Consider the following 19,424-nt stretch of genomic DNA (forward strand, 5'->3'; position numbering starts at 1 on the left):
TGTGTGCTCAGCAGAGTGGGGCCTCCAAGGCTCTGCCATGATAAAATAATAAATATGCATATTACCAAACATGCATGTAATGATATGCCTTTGATGTGCTGAAGCTCAGTAGAACAGCACCTGCTGGTTCATTTATATTTAAGAGTCTGGCAATATTTCTGTTGAAAACTTCATTTTAAAATATTAATTCCAGACAAACTTTGCATTCCAGAAAATGGTACTTTTTATCAAATTGTATGAAAATGCATCTGACCCTTCGTAAGTTACAGGATAGATAAAACCTTTTGATCTTCCCCCAGAACTGATGGCAAGCACCCTGGCACCCCTCTCTTAGTTATTGAAACCCTGTGTTTTTCTATATATCTAGAGTATTCCTAAAGCAACGATCACTTTGGTATCTAAGTGCCATGCACATTAATTAAAGCAGTAGCATGAGAGTCTACCCATAAAGGTTTTATTTCTCACCCTTCTCTGTAGAAAGGGAAAATGTAAGTGTTTGGCTTTGGAGATTTTATAGTTATTGATGTCTGCTATTCAGGGTGGAGGAGGACTTTTCAAAAAGCTGACTCTTTACCTTTGGATCTAAACCATCCACCCAATGACAACAGAGCCTGAGTTGTACAGCTACCAGCTTCCTCCAATCCTCAGTTGTACTGAGCCAAAAGGCTGTGGTTTACCTTAGTCAATGCAAACTTGTTCCCTATCTTCCAGCCATTGGTGCTGGCTCTGCCTTCAGTAATGTTGGGCACAGAGAGAGTCCTTTCTTGGCCCTCATGTCAGGAGCAGGGAAATACTATTTATTGAAGAGGCAAAGTGGGTAATCTGACTGGAGCCAGTCTAATGCAATAGACAGTTAGAAAACCTGGCACATGGAGACCATGAAAAAGTTACTGGGACAGATGAGAAGGGGTCCTGTGGTCTAGCTGCTGCATTTTTTACTCATCCCAAGATGGAGATGGATTAACACCAACTGGAATGGAGGCAGAGGTAAGTAGCGTGGAAAGCAACTTCAATAATATCAAAGCAGAATGGTTGATATCATTCCCGATGCACGGGCCGTTCTAGAGTATGCCAGGGAGGCTGTTCACAATGTCCCTTTTTATATTTGATTCCCACCAACCCTACTTTTGTTTTGCTACTGTAACTACAGTCAGAGGCCCAGGGCCTTTGATTCAGATATAAATCAGGAATAATTCCCACTGAAATCAATGGAGTTATGCTAGTATTAAGTTAGAGTAAAATCAGGCCCCCCATTTCTTTGGGTTTTCAGCTCCTAGTTTGGAAGTGCCAGGACCATCCTTTGTTGGAACAGGTAATACCTTGCTGCTTTTAACAGTGGGCAAAATTATATGCCAGTGGCACTGCCTACAGCCTCTCTGATAGGCTCTCTGTATGTAATATGTCCTGAGAAATGTGGTAGATACGGATAAGCCTCCACCCTCCCAGATATCCACCTCAAATTACTAATAACTACCTGATGACCAGCTTCCTAGATTAGGTACACAATGTGTAAGAATTTCTGCTCCCAGTTACCAGCCTACTCAACCCAATAGTTTGCACCACAATAATAGGCTTCTGTTTGCACATCTTATTCTACAAAACTCTCCTCTTAAGGAGAGCTGAGTATAGATTGCAATCAGGGCTTAAATTCTCAGAGTATTTCCCAGAGCACCGGGACTCAGGGCTTCAGCAATGGGGGTGGGGGGGTACCAGGGCTTGGGGCTTCAGCCCCGTGGGTTTGAAAATATTTACTGGAGCTTTGCTGCGGACAGCTCCAGCTGAATTTAAGCCCTGCCTGCAATACAAAACAGAGACTGAGGTCAGTCAGGCTAGCCTTCCTCCTCGTATAATTGCTTTAGTAGCATTAAAGAGCCAAGTTCATATTGTTTAAAAGCTGCAAGCTTAAACACTTCCCTAGGAAAATGTTATTGAATTAACGGACAGGAAAACAGAATCAGTTAAATTAAGTTTGTTTCAACAGTTAAAAACCCCACACATTAAGATAATCAGTCTGAATATTTAGCAGCAATTTGCAGACACAACACATTGATTAACAAGGGTTCCATGTTGGTGAAGAACTGGAAACGAGGAGGAAGTGTACATTTTCTCTGGGTCCGTCATTACCAGATTCTTCTTGGGAAGCAACAGCTATCTTTTCTGTTGAAGGATCTTTAGGAGTTCTCTGGGGAAGAAGCTGGGCAAGAATGTTTGGCAAAACTCCTCCCCCTGCAATGGTCACATCTGCAAAGAGCCGGTTCAGTGCTTCCTCGTTCCTCACAGCCAGCTGGATGTGTCATGGTAAAATCCTGACTCTCTTGTTTTCACGGGCAGCGTTTCCTGACAGTTCCAGTATCTCAGCAGTCAGATATTCCAGCACGGCCACCAGGTAAACTGGAGCTCCAGCACCTATTCTCTCAGCATAGTTCCCTCTTCGGAGAAGCTGGTGAACACGACCCACTGGGAATTGTAGACCAGCCCTTGATGACTTTGTTTTCCTTGTAAGCACAATTTTTCTATTGATCTTTTTGCCAGTTGGTGGCATTTTTACTCAGCTGAGTGTGGTGGATGGTGAAATCTCATCATTCATAGCATCATGCCCATAAGATTTATATTTTTAATAAAACTAGTAGAAAGCTAGTAAAAATCCCAGTCAGTATCCTTACAATTTTTCTTCACTGATGGACTGCTGTAGTTATACATCGCACTAGATAAATACCAGTCTGTCAGAGAGAATGGTTTTTGGACCACTGGCGTTCTAATGTTTTGCTTGTGCACGCCATCTGTCACAGCTCATCTATATGAGCCACAATTATATTCTTGGTCAGTGTGTGGTGAGTGGATGGTTTGGGGTCAAGGTGTCAATGGTAGTGGACAACAGCTGATTATACTGTGGTACTAACTCAATGGCACCTTGGCCTTGTATTTGTGTAGCTTGTTCTCTTAAGGTGAGTTGAAAACCTAGGGAGTTCAGGAGTAGAGCTGGTTAAATACTTTCCAATGAAATGTTTTTCTATCTAATTTTTCCATGGGAACATTTGACAAAATGTTTAAAAAAAATAAAAAAATGTCAATGTTGTCATTTCAAAACAACTTTTCTTTTAAAAATTGAAATTGAACATTTCAATTGGCCCAAAATATTTTTTCAAAAGATTTGTTTTACAGGAAATTCAAAAATGTTGTTTTCATTCCAATTTGGAACAAAACCAAATTTCAGGATGTCAGGATTTCCCATGGAACAGAAATTTGGAGTTTCTGAATTCTAGCTCTATCCAGGTACAGACCAGCTTCGGTTGCTCACTACCTTGGTGGGAAAGTTCTGCTCTTTGCCTGGAGATCAGGAGAGTGGTAAATTGGTAATGTCTCCACTATTCAGTCCTAGGCTGAAGTTCTGTAGGACTAGGTGGTATAGAAGTAGAACTGATTTGTAAAAATAAATAAATAAATAAAAATCTCAAACTGTCAGAACCAAAACTTTTAGTGGAAACAGATTGGTTTCAACCAACCTTTTTGGGAAGGTGTTTCAGATCCAGGATGGAGTTTTTCTGGCCAAAACCAGGAAGAGAAAGCCAGAAACCCTACAACAGCCCAGTGTTTAGGGTACTTACTTGGGGTGTAGGAGACTCATTAGGTTCAAGTGTCTGCTCTGAATCATGCAGAATAGAGACTTAAACCTGAAGTTGCACATCCCCAAGTGAGAGCCCAAATCATTGAGTGATTGGCTATTTTGGTGGGGAGGAGGGTATTTTTTTTGGCAAAATGTTTTTAAAGGTCTCGTTTTTGTTCTGATGGAGAACAAAAACAATTCCAAAACCTCAATATTTTTCACAAAACAGAATGGTTTTCCAGCCAGCTCTATATACAAGTACTAAAAGTAGGTCAGTAATTATTTAGTTATATGGACTGTTCAGCGTAGGGATATTTTAGCAATGTACCACATTTAACCATTCTGACATGTCACTAAATTAATTTCTATGGAGATATATATTCATACATTTACACAGGTCTAGTGCTACAGAGAGGTGTCACTTCCCAAAGTATCTCCTGCTTTTCTTGTTAGTAGTAACAGCTTAGACAAGTCAATCATAAGCTTAGAACAGAAGTAGTCTGAGAACTCAACTGATTTTTCCCATGTGGGTCTAGCATCTGAGTCTCTTAGTTGCCCCTACATTCAAGAACTCTAGCACGCTCTTCCCTGCTCACCATCACTATCTCCAACAGATCCTCAGAAGGAAAACAAATATCAGAGGGGTAGCCATGTTAGTCTGGATCTGTAAAAGCGGCAAAGAGTCCTGTGGCACCTGATAGACTAACAGACGTATTGGAGCATAAGCTTTCGTGGGTGAATACCCACTTCGTCGGATGCATGTAGTGGAAATTTCCAGAGGCAGGTATAAATATGCAAGCAAGAATCAGGCTAGGGATAACAAGGTTAGTTAGTTAGATAATGAGGAAAACAGTGTGTGAGAGCATCTAATATAAATTCCCTTTAAGATTTTTCTATGTGCAGGAAATTACACTTGGTATTTCAAAATGATAGAGGAAAGACCTCTTCCTGTTCTCTTTTCATGTGATTTATTACTTCCCCATAGCTTCTCACTTACATGTAGTAAAGTTCAGGTCTGAACTTACACCCAAGTAAAAAAGCTTTAATGTTTCTTTGTGACATTTCAGTCACATATGTGTGGTAGTAGAGAATAAAGGTCCACTCTTAGAAGGAAAAAGTCCTTCACATTAAAAGCATCACATACTAAGACAGCAGTGGATTACAGTACATTTAAAATATTGTAAGCCAATAATTTACCTTTTCATACTTTTTTCCCCTCTCAGAAAAAACTAATGTGCATTTAAGACTCCTGTCCTTCTAGACTAGGGTTATCCCTCTTGTTTTTAAGTAAGGACCAGCTCATTAACACTTCTTTCAGAACAATTAATCCAGAGGAAATGACACCTCTGGCATTAATCAGCTCCAAAAGACATAACAAAATTATGAGGAGGAGAGAGAGGAACACTTCAGAGACTGAGATTACTGATTTGGAAAATATCAACCATTTTTATTCATTGATATTTTATTGAAATCCTTGCAATAGATCCAGTCTTCATTTTCAGCATTTCTATGTTTCTTTGTTTAAATAATCACTATGCCCTTTTCTAACCTACTAATTTAGGCATCAATCCTGCAAAAACTTATGCATGTGTGTAACTTGACTATTATGAGTAGTTCCTTTGATTTCAATGGGGCTATTCACAATAGTAAAGATAAGCACATACACAAGTGTTTGCAGGATTGGGGCTCATATGTGTAAAGTGCATACATGTTGTAGGATAAGTATAAAATTAAAGAATTAAAATTAGTTTAAGTTTGGTTAAGGAACTACATATGTGTTATAAAGAAAGGCCCTGACTAGCAAGTATAAGGAAGGCCTTGAAAATAATAAGTAATAAGACCAGAAGAATTAAGTAGGGAGGATGTCTGGTGCACAGAATAACTAAAGAGATAAGGGGAAGTTTCCTGAAAAGAAGGTCTCTGACTGCTAGGGGTGACTGCTGATGTCTGACTGCTAGGGGTGACTGCTGATGGTTTTAAATCAAACAGAGAATCTGTCTTAAAATGAGCCAAAACAGCCCTTCCCCAACCCACATACCAGTGTTACAACCTGTGTGAACCCAGGTGCAATGGGAAAACCGTTGGATAGCAAGATGGAGTGGAGGAAAGGCCTTTGTAAAAGGAGGTTGTAAATCTTAGCTGGATTAAAACTGGAAATAAGGGTTAACTGTCTTCAACTGAAGTCAGTAACTGGCAATGACATCACTTCTTTGTTCAAGGGTATAAAAAGTAAACTCTGAAAGGGTTTATTGCTAATACCTGCCTGACCACCCTGGAGTCAACCAATATGGGTCTAAGCACCCGGGGGTTTAGCCCATTTGTAAGTAGCTTGGTCAGAATGCTTATAAATGGTTTTGTTATTGTTTGGATGTAGTAAATTGCTTATTATTTAGGCATGTTTAGAGTAAGTGCATAAAGTACAATTTGACCTTTGGATTTAATAAAGGAATTTATGGTTAAATTAGAGTTTTGGGGGTTTCCCATATCAATATAAATAACTTCAGATATTATTACCAATTCCAACATGTTTGCAGAACTGAGGCCTTAGTTGCTGGTTCCAGTTTGTGCTATGCTGGGGCTCAGTGATAGCCAGATCCACAAAGGAACTTAGGTGCCTAAAGCCTAGATTTAGGTGCTTAAGTCCTAGTTTTATGCACCATTATGATCACAAAACCCATGGTTGGCTGCTGCTGAACCCTGTAGGTGTCTCAACTCACTCAGCCCCTACATTTTTGCCATAAAAATCCTCTCTATGCCTAACTTGTTGCCTCTGGGGTCGCACGCTGCTGCCTCAGGTAGGTAGCTGGGTGTCTATCTCCAGCCTAAATCCCAGCAGAGCCCTGAAACCAGAGAAGGATGGGCAGAGGAACATTTAGCCAGCAGGGCTCAATCCAGTAGGGGTGATTATAGGCCTCTCACAGAAAATGGCTGGGTGAAGAAGCCTCCCCTTTAACCCAGTGGTTGAGGTTCTCATTTGGGCTGTGAGAGCTCCCTGGTTCAATTCCCTGCTCTGCCTAACAAAGTGAACAGATGTTGATCATCTCTCAGCTAACTAAGTGGGGCTATGGAGCAGTCTGATGTGGGGGTGACAGCAGGGGGTATTCCCTCAATCTCTCTTGTTGAAACCATTCTACTTTGTGGAGAAAAGACAAAATAAGAATGACTTTATAGTCCAGTAGTTAGGGCACACACCTGAGTGGGAGTCGATTCCCTGTTCAAATCCCTTTTCATCCAGCAACAAGGGAGAATAGAACTGCAATCTTCCACATCTAATGTGCATACCCTAATCATAGAGTCATAGGACTGGAAGGGACCTCGAGAGGTCATCTAGTCCAGTCCCCTGCACTCGTGGCAGGACCGAGTATTATCTAGACCAGCCCTGACAGGTGTTTGTCTAACCTGCTCTTAACCCCCCATGACGGAGATTCCACAACCTCCCTAGGCAATTTATTCCAGTGTTTAGCCACCCTGACAGTTATCAATTTTTTCCCTAATCTCCAACCTAACTCGCTACCAGGCCCCTTGCTGCAATCTCTGAGGATGCACAGGAAGTAAAATCACTGAGTTAAAGATTTTTAAGGGAGGTTTATGCCTTGTCCACACCACCCTTATCTTTTTGTTTGTGATCTGAGGCAGTCACCCAACTCATTCTGATAGACCCTAAGCAAGACAGGCACCCCCCTCCAACCTTGAGACTTGGATGCCAAACTCTGTGAGAGAAGTGGAGATTAGGACACACTCCCGTTATCAACATCTTCCATAGTCTATTCCCTACTTACTGTGCTGGCTTTTGTAGATCCCTTTCCTTGGCACCTGTCTCTCTCCAAGCATTGTATAGGGAGCATAGGTACCTACATCAGGCTTTGTAGATCCCATGATTTTCAAGCTGCCTAAAAATGAGGCATTGCAATGTTGAGTATTGCAACATCCAAGCCCCTTTATGCATCTGGACAGCCTAGGTATGCAGACTGACCTGCAGTTTTAACAGCAATTCAAACAAATGGATTGTTGGAATTACTAATATTTGAAATTATTAGTATGAGAAATCACCAAATACCAATTTAACCATAAATTCTTTTATTAAACCCAAAGAGTACTTTATGCAGTTGGTCTAAATATGCCTAAATAATAAGCAATTTATTGCATCCAAACAATAACAGAACATTTTCTAAGCATTTGATCAAGGCACTTACAAACAGGCTAAACCTAAGGGTGCTTAGGCCCCTATTAGTCAGCTTCAACATGGTCAGGCAGGTATTAGCGACAAACTCTTTAGGAGTTTACTTTTTATACTCTTTAACAAACAAGTGGTGTCACTGCCAATTATTGACTTCAGCTAAAAATTAATTGGAGACAGTTCACCCTTATTTCCAGTCTTAATTCAGATAAGATAAAAGAAACTTCCTCCATCTCTCAGGTGTTGGTAATAAATTTCTTGCTTTCATCCGTAATAAAGTTTACTAGTTTGGGGAATGAATGGCTCATCAATAATCCAGGTGGTCAGCTGATCTAGAATAAAAGCTGCTAATAGGATGGCTACTGCTGAGAGATTAAAAAGAAGGCAATTAGCTTCTACTATAAGAAGAGTTTGCTGGATAGAGCTGGTAGCAAGCTTGGGAGAGGATGAAGTAAAGTTCATTGAAGGTAATGGGAGGTTTGCCTTGATTTTTAGTTATGATATGTACCTGAAAGGTGAAGATATTGTATTTCAAAGGAAGCATTGCTTTGGAAAAAAACAATAGTGGGTATTAGTAGATGTATGTAAGGTAGAACTTTATGTCTTTAGTTCATATCTAGGATTTTTCTTGACTCTATATGTGACTATGTAGGGCTATTTTGTTTTCCTTACTGTTTTGTCCTAGCCTAATAGACAGACATAGGATTTTTGAGATCTCAAGGGAAATTATGCTCACACAACTCTGAATCCTAGACTTAAGATCAGTTTGTTTTCCTACTGTACTCTGCCTTTCACCAGTACTACACAGAAGAGCTTTAATAGCTCTATATTAAGCTGATGACCTCTGAACTCTAATATCACCTGCACTAACTGCGGTGAAAACTAGTTAGTGAGCATCTACTGAGAAAGTAAAAACTGTGAAGAGTAATCCCTACTGATGCTTGTGCTTTGAGAGAAATAAGTCTGACAGTGGATTCTACAACATAAGTTTCATGACTCCATACTCTTACTATTGTCTACTTTAGGGTTCTTGAAGGTCTTTGTTTAGCTCTATTTAAATAACAAAACAGCCTTAGGGAGCCTAATGGTATCTTCCTTTAGCAGAAAAATCCCCCACAAAACACCCACTACCCTGTGAAAAAACTACTGGGAGCATTTTAAGATTACGTTGCTTCAGAAGCTGTTAAAGGAATACTTGACACTTGAAAGTCGTTGGTAAGACCTTACTTGTTTCTCTTGGGAATAGGCCTGGCTGCTCTGAAGCAGAAAATAAGTCTAAAGATGCTGCGTCTGTATAGGAGAACCAACTATCCCTCTGTTTTATTTAAAAAAAAAAAAAAAAAAATCTGAAAATAGCTATCTGCTCCTACATAATATGAACAGAGTGGATGGTGACACATGGGCCTTCTCTTGGCAAGGGGAACCAAAATTGTTCTCTAAAAGTGGTTTCTGGGTAGACTATTCTTGACTAGCTGCCTTGCTAACTTAAGGCAGGCATGGGAGACAATGATTCACCAAAGTTAAACAAAATCTGTTTGAGATCTATGGCTTAAAGAGGGGATTACTAGTGGTGAGCTGTATTTCAAGCTGAACAAATTATTAGGGAGCTGTCTAGGTGGGTTTTGGGGGGTGGGGGGGCCCTCTCATTCATTTGTGAATAAATCTAGGTATAGGACTAAGAGGGTATATATTTAACCTTGGTACCATTTTGGCTCTTATTCTATAGCTGTAACACTGTCGTAACCTAGTTCTTCTTCTCTGGTTTGATGTTAAGATGTCTGGACGTGGAAAGAAAAATGTGGTGGCTACAAAACCTACACTTCTACCAAGAAAAACAAAGTCAGCAAAGGCTGGCCTGCAATTCCCAGTGGGTCGTGTCCACCGACTTCTCAAAAGAGGGAACTATGCTGAGAGAATAGGTGCTGGTGCTCCGGTCTACCTGGCGGCCGTACTGGAATATCTGACGGCTGAGATATTGGAACTGTCAGGAAATGCTGCCCGTGAAAACAAGAAAGGCAGGATTGGGCCACGACACATCCAGCTGGCCGTGCGGAACGACGAAGAGCTGAACAAGCTGTTTGCCGATGTGACCATTGCTGAAGGAGGAGTTATGCCCAACATCCTTTCCCAGCTTCTTCCCAAGAAAACTCTTAAAGAGCCTTTACCAAGAGGGGATGCTGCTGCTTCCCAAGAACAATCCAGTAGCCACTGACTTACTCCTACCTTTCCTTGGCTGGGCTTCTGTACTTGGTGACCATTGACTCATGTTTATTAATGCTTTAGATATGCTAACACTGCTAAATATTACTCAGGGTGATTGTTTTAATGGTTTGTATGTGTTTTAGATGTTTGTAATAAACTTTATAGAATTCAGCAGTTGATTCAATCTACTGTTTTCCCTTCAAGGAGTGGGGAGTATTAACACTTTCTCCAGGAAAAGTCTAGCTGGTAGCTCTTAAGCCACAAACGTGCTTCTCTAGCACTTTCAAAGCAAGCATGTTAAGAGGAGAGCTAGCCTGGCCTCTGACCCTGTGTTGAACTCCAAGGTCTAATTAAATCTCTCAAAAAAGAGTGGGGGAGGGAGAGAGCACAGATTCTTTGCACCTATGGATGTAATACAGATGGGAGGACTCTGCAGCCAGGAGGGATGAAGGGAAAAGGAAGACCTCTGCTTCTATATGCTAAAATTAATAACAAATCCATCTTCATTTATGAATTTGTAATGGAGTTGAGTCCAGTACCTTCAATAGTCATGAACATTGTAGAATGGATTTATTACTCACTGATCAGCTGCAAGCCATTGTGATTTTTTTTTTTTTTTAAATGGATCAGCATGAGTAGTTCTCTCTGCCTCTTCAGAGACCTTGTCTAAAAAGGTAGGATACCCTCCATGCTGGTCGTGAATTAAATCTAAATCTCTGTAATAGTCACTCCTTTCTCACTGCCTTTTGGAAGGTCATGTCCATTGAGGTGCTCAGTACTCAAATAAGGGGTAACTCCTGCCATAGCTATGTTTTAGCTATTTTGGGGCTGGTTACTATTTCTTCCACCACCAGTTAGTCAGGATGGGAAGCCCTGGGCCATGGTTTGGCCTTTCCTTACATTTGAGGTATTCAACAGGCAGCTGAGAGTCTTTCCTCTGGGCCACAGAGGTCAGTTGTGATGCTGCTCTAGTTGAATAGCTGGATTTTTTTTTTTTTTTTTCCCCCATTTAGCTAGTAGAGCCTTTACCCAGGATTTGGAATGTCCCATTCAAACCAGAGTGTTAGATTAGATGTAAACTGCCTTGCATCTACTTAACTCTGTAGACTAGGACTTGGTGTGCTTTTATCCTATGACTGCACAGGTAGTAACAGGCTACTCTACCTTAAGTGTCCCTTTGTGCTAACTACTTATGTTAAACTTTTTTAGCTGTTCCTCCTTTCATTTAGTTGTGATATTCTGACTACCTTCCCCAGACTGGAAGAAGAGCTCGGTCTTGAAAGCTTGTCTCTCTCACTAACAGAAGTTGGTCCAATAAAAGATATCCCCTCACTCAACTTGTCTCTTTAATCAGGGCCGTCTCCAGCTTTTTTGCTGCCCCAAGCGGCAAAGGGAAACAAAACAAAAAAAAAAACAAACCCAAGCCTGGTTGAACTGCTGCCAAAGAGGAAGAGAGGGACTGTAGGCCCCGCCGCCCAAGTCCCAGATGTGCCGCCCCGATGACTGACAGAGTGCTGCCCCTTTCTATTGGCTGCCCCAGGCACCTGCTTTCTTTGCTGGTGCCTGAAGCCAGCCCTGTTTCTAATTAGCTAAGAGTCAGGCATGCAACCTGTGCTCTGGATGTCCCTAAACCTCCAACTGGCAGAAGCTGAGCCTAGACAACAGGGGATAGATCACTTGAAATTGCTCTGTTCTGTTCACTTTCTCTTAAGCACCTGGCACTGGCCCCCATCAGAAGACAAGATGCTGGGCTCAAGGGACCTGTGGTCTCAACATATGTGGCTCTTTCGTTGTTGCTTCACAGAAGTGGCGTCAGTGAGAAAAGAAACTTATGCTTGTTGCATGTACTTTATGCTGGGTAATAGCATGAGGTCTCCATCCTCTTCCCTTAGGGTGACCATATGTCCTGTTTTAGCCAGGACAGACCCTTTTTTAAATGCTGCCCTGTCTCTTTTGGCAAAACTGGGCATTTGCCTATTTGCTCTTGCCAACTGATCATCAAATGCACGGTTTTTCAAAAAGTGGGGTGCAACCCCTAGCAGAGTTCAGAGGAATGTGTAGAGGGGGATGAGAGGTGAGGCAACGCCAGCCCTATGCAGGAGGGAGGACTCGGGAGAGCAGCTCAGGCTGGGCCAGTGCGATACAGGCTGGTGGCAGGGAGTTTTGGGACAGCCCTGCGTGGGGGGGAGGGGTCTTGGCCTGGCCCCAAGTGAGCAGGTGGCAGGGGCCTTGGGCCAGCCCCATCCATGGGGTGGGGGGTGTCTCAGGCTGGCCCTGTACAGTGTCATGTTTTCCCTTTGGGAAAATATGGTCCCACTATCTTCCCTCCACGTTTCATGCAGGCTGACCTCTGCTGCTGTAGAAGAACAAGGGGCTAAGGCTGGCCAAACACTTCACCTATCTCCTTTCTGATGAGAAAAAGCTTTTTGAAAAATAAAGAAAATGTGAATAATCTTATATTAACCTAAGAATTTTTTTTAATTAAAATGAAATTTCTCTACCCACTCTTTTTTGGGGGGGGCAGGAGAGAGAAGAAACTAACACCTTTTGTTTTGAAAGTGTTGTGAAAAAATAACTCACTCCATTGCTAACATCTTCAGGCAGCCATGGGAGAAAGTGACTCGCTAAATTTAGGTTCTCACTGGTAGGTTTGCTCCCAGACTCCTGCAGAGGATGGCATCAGTTAGATTATCCACTTAACTTTAATTTCTTTTTTCTAAACAAAGATCCTAAGTCTGGCTCTACAGAGATGGAGGTAGCACATATGAGGGAAAAGGAAGCCGTGCCCCAGGCTAACTACCTCCCTTCACAGAGTATACATTGGACTGGGAGAGTATAGTAGCAACCCCTCTATGGGTTGTGTAGGGTGTGGCAGGTTAGTGAAGGGGAGAGAGGCTGCAGTGAATTTTTCAAAGTGAGAAGAGGATGGGTTGTGTGCTGGTAGCAAAGGGAGGCAAAAAGACTTCTGAAAGATGGCACTTCAGACAGCTGAATACTCTGGGGCTAAACCTATACAATCCACTTGCCACACCTTACACAGCCATGGTAATGGAAAGAGTCAGAGGTCCCTTTATTTTGATCAGAATACTTATTTTGCAATGAACTGTTTGAATTCATATAATGAACCTCTTAAAACCATTTATTGCAGCTTTCCCAATGTTTGCCAGTTCAGCTTCACAGTGGCAGCCGTACAGGAAGCCATCATTATGACTGTTTCTGTGAGCTTTCCCTGGAGCTCACCGTTCAGCTGGTCAGCTCTCAATTAAAGAAGTTATCTTCCCACACCAGAAGAAGACCCAATATTAGAGAGACAAGACCTCATCCACCTTGTCTCTCTAATATCCTGGGACTGACGTGGCTACAACTACGCTGCATACAACAAAAGACCCAATATGTCATAAGTCAGGACTACATATATATTAATATGAAAATCATGGACTCAGTGGCAGACAGACAGGCAGACATGGGGATATGTAACAGGGCAGAGATTTCTAAGGCCTTGAGTTTTCAAATTGCTCTATGTTGTTGGAAGGGGGTCTGCCTAGGCTTGGGTATCTTAAAGGAATATGGTGTAGGGCACTCATTCCAATCTGTGCTTGGCTAGGAGTGAATGAGAGTAGCTACCTACAGACACCTAGGCACATCTGTGCACATTAACTATGCAAATTAATATTTTGATGTCAATAGATATTCACAAACATTTTAAAAGTAGTAAATCAGCTCTCATGGAAACACTAAACTAGCCCTGAGTTTGTTGAGGAATTAAATAAAGGTTCGTAATTTGGAAGCCGTTAGGTATGTCCTAGATACTTTTAAAATCAGTTCTAGTACTTAGCATTTATATAGCACTTTCCACCTGAAGAGCTCAAAGCCCTTTTAAAAATATCAGCCAATCAGAGCTCAGAACAACCCAGCGAGGTAGAGTAATAAATTATACTCATTTTATAAATGGGGAAAATGGGTCACAGAGCAGTTAAGACTCAGATCTACAAAGGTACAGGTGCCTAAACCACAGATTGAGGCACCTAAATCCTAGTTTTAGGTTCCACTGCAAGCCACAAAACTCTCCTCCAGCTGCCGCTGATCCTTGTATGTGCCTAATATTTACTTGGTGCCTGTATCTTCACTGGGAAAGTTCCCTAGGCACCTAAGTTTCTGCCTCAGGCAGCAGGGCACATGCCTAATCTCCTGCCTAAGCCATCCACAAACTGGGTGGAGATAGGAGGGTTGCCTGATCCAGTAGTTGTGCTCAGCTGTCACCTACTGGATCAGGACCCATTCAAAATATGGCCAGAGGAGGCATTGCTACCCTTGCAAACCTTATAACTTTTAGCTCAGTGGTTAATGCACTCACCTGGTATATAGGGAACCCGGCTTCAATTTCTCCCTCTGCCTGATGGGGGAGCAAGGTTTTTACTAGGGGTCTTCCACCTGGCAGGAGAGCATTCTAACCACCGAGCTATAGGATATTCTGATGGGTGGGGGAAGCCCTCAGTATCTTCTGGTGGAACTGTCCCATTGTGTATACATATTTAAATAGTCATTGGAGGAGAGGGAGTGAGGAAAAAATAACAATGCCATAGCCTGGTGCCTAGGGCACCTCCTGGAGGCAGAGGGCCCCAGAATGCAGTGCTGAAGCTCCAGACACTCTTTAATATTTATGCAGAGTGGAACAGCTGCAACAGCAGAGACTGGGGGAGCCCTGCATCAGAATGTCACACAGCTCAGTGATTAGAGCATCGTTCCTAGGAGGTAGCCTCTTCCTGTTCAAATCCTTCTGCCCTCTCCAGGGTAGGGGGGAATTGAACCAAAGTCTCCCCTGTCAAAGGTTCATGGGCTAAAAGTTATAAGATTGTTTTGAATTGAATTAAGGATTTCCCTAGCTCATTCTCACAAGAAATGGCTTAGCCACCTGACTGCAGGAGAGGGGTTCCTGTTGTGGATCGCCCGCAGAGATAGGTGCCTCCTTATAGCCTGGATTTAGGCACCTATCTCTGTGAGAGGGGCAGGGCTTAAGACACCCATCAATAGCTCCCATTGCTTATTGTAGGTGGATCCCCTGGCTGTAGGTGCTGGCTTCTGTGGACTGCATTCTGAGGCACCTGTCTCTCCCCATTCATTGCCTAGGCACCTAACTAAGGCTTTGTGGATCAAGGCCTACCTAACTCATCAACTAATAGAGAAACATCCTCAACCTCACAGGTGTTTATGCTGTTTTTCTCTTCTCCCTACAATCAAGTTAATCTTTTTGGGGTGTGTGCGTGTGTAACTGAATCATCAATAATCTAGGTGGGGCTCAAACAATCTGGAGTAGACGCTGCTAATGAGTGGCTATTACTGAAGGGTTTAAAGAGCAGTTTCCACAAGAAGAGGAATCTGTTAGATTCAGAAAGTAGTGTTCTTAGACAGGAGAATAAGTAAAGGATTTGGTTAAGGTAAAAGTGTGTTTGTTTCTCACAAGGGAAAGTATACCTTATTTTAGGTGGGGGAAGTGTCTTCTGTAATGATCTATGAATTTTAGTTTAAGTAGACCTTAAGTAGCTGTATTTGACATGTAGTGCAAGGCAGGTTTCTAAATGGAATAACTTCAGTTGCTATTACTGTTTCTATTCTGTGTAAGTCACTAGTTTAGCTTTTCCATAATCATGATATGAGGTAAGGTCTTATCTCCTGAAGACATTGCTGTTCAACTTCTGAACCCTCTGCCTAAACTCCTCTTGCTTTGCATGTGGCACCCTACTCAACTATCACCAACTATAAATAGAAAACTTTCACTACTCCTACATCTTGATTCTCTAATAATCATAGTGGCTCCCCCTCCCTACCAAATCCTGGAAATAACTGTACTGAAACCTAGCTACCGCTCTCTAGCTACCTAATAATAAGGTGCATATGTTGAACAGTAGCAGTTACTACTAATCTAGTGGCTTTTTTTTTTTTTTTTAAAAGCTTCAAACTGTACTGAAGTCCCCTTATTCCAAGATTGCTAAACTCACTTCAAGGGGCTTCTACAACATAAGAAAATTCTAAAATCCTTCTGTCTTGCAGTTGCTTACCAGTTTGTGTGTTTTGGGGCAGATTTGGTGAAACTGCTTAGGTTTTCCTGCCAGGGGTCCCCAGTGTTGTAGGAGAGGCTCTTAACACAGTCTTCATGCAGAGCTTCTCAAAGCTGTAAGAATCCTGAATGTGTAAAGCCTTAATGTATGTATTCTACCTTTTGACCAATTTGACCGTTCCTCTTAGAAAGGGGCCTCGCCTGTTCTTTCAGAAGCAGATATCTTGGGTTGAAGACCCTGAGCCTCGACAACACTTCTCTCTCTGGACAGCAGGAAAAAATTTCATTGCTTTTTCTACCTGACATCTGAATTTACTGGAGACTCTTGATGGGCTGCGGTTTTTCCTTCACCGGACTTCTAACCAGCTGCCTGACTCAAACAGGCTCCTTCTTCAGAAGAGAGTGTGAGGCATTTCACTTGATAAACTACAGCTAATAAGTTGGCCTCTTAAAATCAGGACCTTCCTCCTAAAGAGAACAAATAAAGGTGGGAAGGTGAATGTAATCTTGCCACCATATTACTGGCGCCTGCTTCTTTATAGCTTAAGAAACACTTGGATATTATAATGACATCCTGGGGCTTGTCTACACTTAAAATGCTACAGCAATGCCACTATAATGCTTAACTGTAGACCCTTCCTATGCCCAGTGGCAGATTAGCTAATGGGGCCCCTAGAAAAATGGGCACCCTGACCTTCTCTGCCCACCCAGCACTCCTGCCGGGGAGTGGGGGTGGGTCATGGGGGCTTGCCCCTCTCCTGCTGAGGAGTGGGGTCATGGCACGGGGGCTTATCCTGCAAGCAGAAGGGGTGGGAAGGGGCTCCCACTGCTCTGGCCTGGGGCCCCACAAAACCATAATCTACCCTTGCCCAGGGGTTCTCCTGTTGGCCTAGATAATCCACATCCCCAAGAGGCAGGAGTTTAGTCAATGAAAGAATTCTTCCATAAACCTAGGGCTGTCTATATGGGGACTTCAGGAGGCATAACTGTGCCACTCAGGGGTGTGGATTTTTCACACCCCTGAGCAGCACAGTTAAGCCAACCTAAGTTTTTAGTGTAGACCAGCCTCTGGCTAATGGTCACTCTTACTTGCCCCTCACCTCCTTTTCTACACTAGATTGATGTTAGGATGTCTGGACGTGGAAAGAAAAATGTGGTGGCTGCAAAACCTACACTTCTACCAAGAAAAACAAAGTCAGCAAAGGCTGGCCTGCAATTCCCGGTGGGTCGTGTCCACCGACTTCTCAAAAGAGGGAACTATGCTGAGAGAATAGGTGCTGGTGCTCCGGTCTACCTGGCGGCTGTGCTGGAATATCTGACGGCTGAGATATTGGAACTGTCAGGAAATGCTGCCCATGAAAACAAGAAAGGCAGGATTGGGCCACGACACATCCAGCTGGCCGTGCGGAATGACGAAGAGCTGAACAAGCTGTTTGCCGGTGTGACCATTGCTGAAGGAGGAGTTATGCCCAACATCCTTCCTGCTCTTGTTCCCAAGACCACAAAGGTGCCTAAGCAAGGACTGAAAGATGGCCAGTCACAGGAATTCTAGTAACTGCTCACCGGCTGAAAGTGTGCTGGTTCTAAGGGTGGCTTTCTCCACAACACTAGCACTTCATGCACCTTGGATTCTTGGTTGTAATCCATATATTTATATATCGACTGTATGTCTTCACTGCTTGTAAATATTGAACCTCTGAAGGACTCCCTCTTGGGGGTTGTTGTTGGTGGGTTTTTTTTAAATGTCTTTGAAATAAATACTTAGTGCATAGAGAACTCCATGAAACTGGTTTTCTGAAATTGGCGGATGGAGGAACTGTGATCTGACACTTGAGAAGGAAGTTGCTGTCCCACTACTTCTTAATTTAAGGAAACTTGGGGCCAAGATTTTAAACTAATGATTGCGTGTGCATGAAGTGAGACTAATTTGAATAGGCCTGATTTTCAGAGGGTGGGTGCTCAGCACTTTCTGGTAAGTGGGGCCTTCTTATAGTATCTCAGATTGGTCACTCAAAAGCGCTAGGCCATTTAGGGAAACCTTGACTCGGGTTTCCCTATAGTAATGATACAGTAGGTGTGGATTTCTCTCCTGTGCTGTAAGGGGTGGAGAAGGACTGCCCTGGTAATTTTAATGATGGTCACCTGTGCATTATTTGGTCTTTGAGGTAGCTTCACAAAGGCATTTAAGTGCTTAAATCTGGATTTAGGCCCCTACGAGCAATTATAGGCTCCACTACACTCCACAAAATTCCTTCCGAACCCTGTAGGCTCCTCAGCTTACTCAGTACTTAGGTTTATGCCCCTGGGCATATGTGCTGCTCCCTCACTCTAGGCAATCCATAAACGGGGAAGATGGATGTATGGCTGCCTAATTTGTCTAAAGGGCCTAAGCCGGTTGGTGGCAAGAGGAGGTGCTGCTGCTTCCAAATGTTTAACTCTGCGTGCAGTGATTAAAGCACTCCTTTGCAATAGGGAAGACAGGATTTAACAGGAGTGCTCTACTTCTCAGACGTCCGCTCTAACCAGTGAGCTATGGGCCACTCAGATGTGGGGCTCCCTCAATCTCTCTAACTGAACTTGTTCCTCTACGGATAAATACTTAGTCATTGGAGCAGAGGGCCTGGACCCTGGTGTCACAGTTTGGAGCAACTGCAGCTGTATTATCCCTCTGTAGTCCCTTGAGGGTACCTACTCTAGGCTCCTGGCTCCTCCATTGTCACCTCTCTTATGCATAAATACACATCTTTCTCCCCCCTGACTGTGTTTTCTCCAGGTTGCAGAGTTCCCTGCCTGCACTGTCATGTCCCCAGCAAGGCATACCATCTAAAAGACCAGCGTAGATTACTTTCTTTCTTTCCAGAGATTATGAGCAGTGTATTACCAGCAGTTATAAGTCATCACACAGCTCCTTCTAAGCAAGCATATTTATTCTTAGGATAAAAGTATTAAAGAGAGAACCTATACCCATGCTAAAAAGCTTACCAGAGATCACACCAATTCCAGCTGCAACCCTGCACCCTTCATAACCAGCAACTGGATTTTCCTTATGGTTACAAGTTCATAACTGTCTCAGATTCAGACACACCATGAATAGTTCAGTCTTTCCTTTATATAGCTTGGGCCTTTGATCTTGGCTGCATGTGACAGGTGAGCAGCAGACAGTGGCCCTCTTCAGACTGTAGCTTTAAAGGTTGGGCTTTTGCATAATCAGAAGTGTGGAATTTGTATTCCTCTCCCTCTGTATATTTCCCAGAAAAACCATATAACACTTTTTGTTCCAAGAGCCCAAGCTTGTCTGGTGCATTGTTCAATATAGTCCTTTGAACTTCCAGGAATCACATATGTCACAGCTTCCCCCCTCGAGAGGTAACATACAATTGCAGCCC

General features: G+C 42.8%; 2 protein-coding genes and 1 long non-coding RNA gene across 18 annotated transcripts; 2 read left to right on the plus strand and 1 right to left on the minus strand.

The window, feature by feature from the left end:
- Positions 1-1,961: 1,961 nt before the first annotated feature.
- LOC122463925 lies at positions 1,962-8,057 on the minus strand. The gene is made up of 3 exons (XR_006287693.1): positions 7,798-8,057; positions 7,384-7,494; positions 1,962-2,958 (listed from the first exon to the last, which is right to left on the minus strand). It is a non-coding gene; the product is annotated as an uncharacterized LOC122463925 (long non-coding RNA).
- On the plus strand, positions 8,022-10,162 carry LOC102939605 (histone H2A-beta, sperm). Of its 5 annotated transcripts, none has more exons than XR_006287685.1 (3): positions 8,022-8,248; positions 8,886-8,996; positions 9,508-10,162. XR_006287685.1 is itself a non-coding variant. In XM_043536923.1 (3 exons), the coding sequence occupies exon 3, from the start codon at positions 9,556-9,558 to the stop codon at positions 9,991-9,993; it is 438 nt and encodes a 145-aa protein (XP_043392858.1). In that variant the 5' UTR covers positions 8,076-8,248; positions 8,883-8,996; positions 9,508-9,555; the 3' UTR covers positions 9,994-10,162. The 5 variants fall into 5 exon arrangements, 4 of the variants coding, with proteins under 4 accessions (XP_043392858.1, XP_043392860.1, XP_043392852.1 ...); XM_043536923.1 differs by having other exon boundaries at positions 8,076-8,248; positions 8,883-8,996; XM_043536917.1 differs by having other exon boundaries at positions 8,082-8,248; positions 8,883-8,996; positions 9,556-10,162.
- Positions 10,163-15,075: 4,913 nt separating this feature from the next.
- On the plus strand, positions 15,076-17,814 carry LOC102946134 (histone H2A-beta, sperm). Of its 12 annotated transcripts, none has more exons than XM_043536962.1 (4): positions 15,301-15,418; positions 16,062-16,154; positions 16,227-16,525; positions 17,156-17,814. In XM_043536962.1, exon 4 carries the CDS (start codon positions 17,168-17,170, stop codon positions 17,588-17,590), a length of 423 nt encoding a protein of 140 aa, XP_043392897.1. In that variant the 5' UTR covers positions 15,301-15,418; positions 16,062-16,154; positions 16,227-16,525; positions 17,156-17,167; the 3' UTR covers positions 17,591-17,814. The 12 variants fall into 12 exon arrangements, with proteins under 12 accessions (XP_043392917.1, XP_007069056.1, XP_043392888.1 ...); XM_043536947.1 differs by having other exon boundaries at positions 16,252-16,525; XM_043536944.1 differs by having other exon boundaries at positions 15,302-15,418; positions 16,032-16,154.
- Positions 17,815-19,424: the final 1,610 nt, after the last annotated feature.

This window comes from Chelonia mydas, chromosome 1 (assembly GCF_015237465.2).
Source record: "Chelonia mydas isolate rCheMyd1 chromosome 1, rCheMyd1.pri.v2, whole genome shotgun sequence".
NCBI lineage: Eukaryota > Metazoa > Chordata > Testudines > Cheloniidae > Chelonia > Chelonia mydas.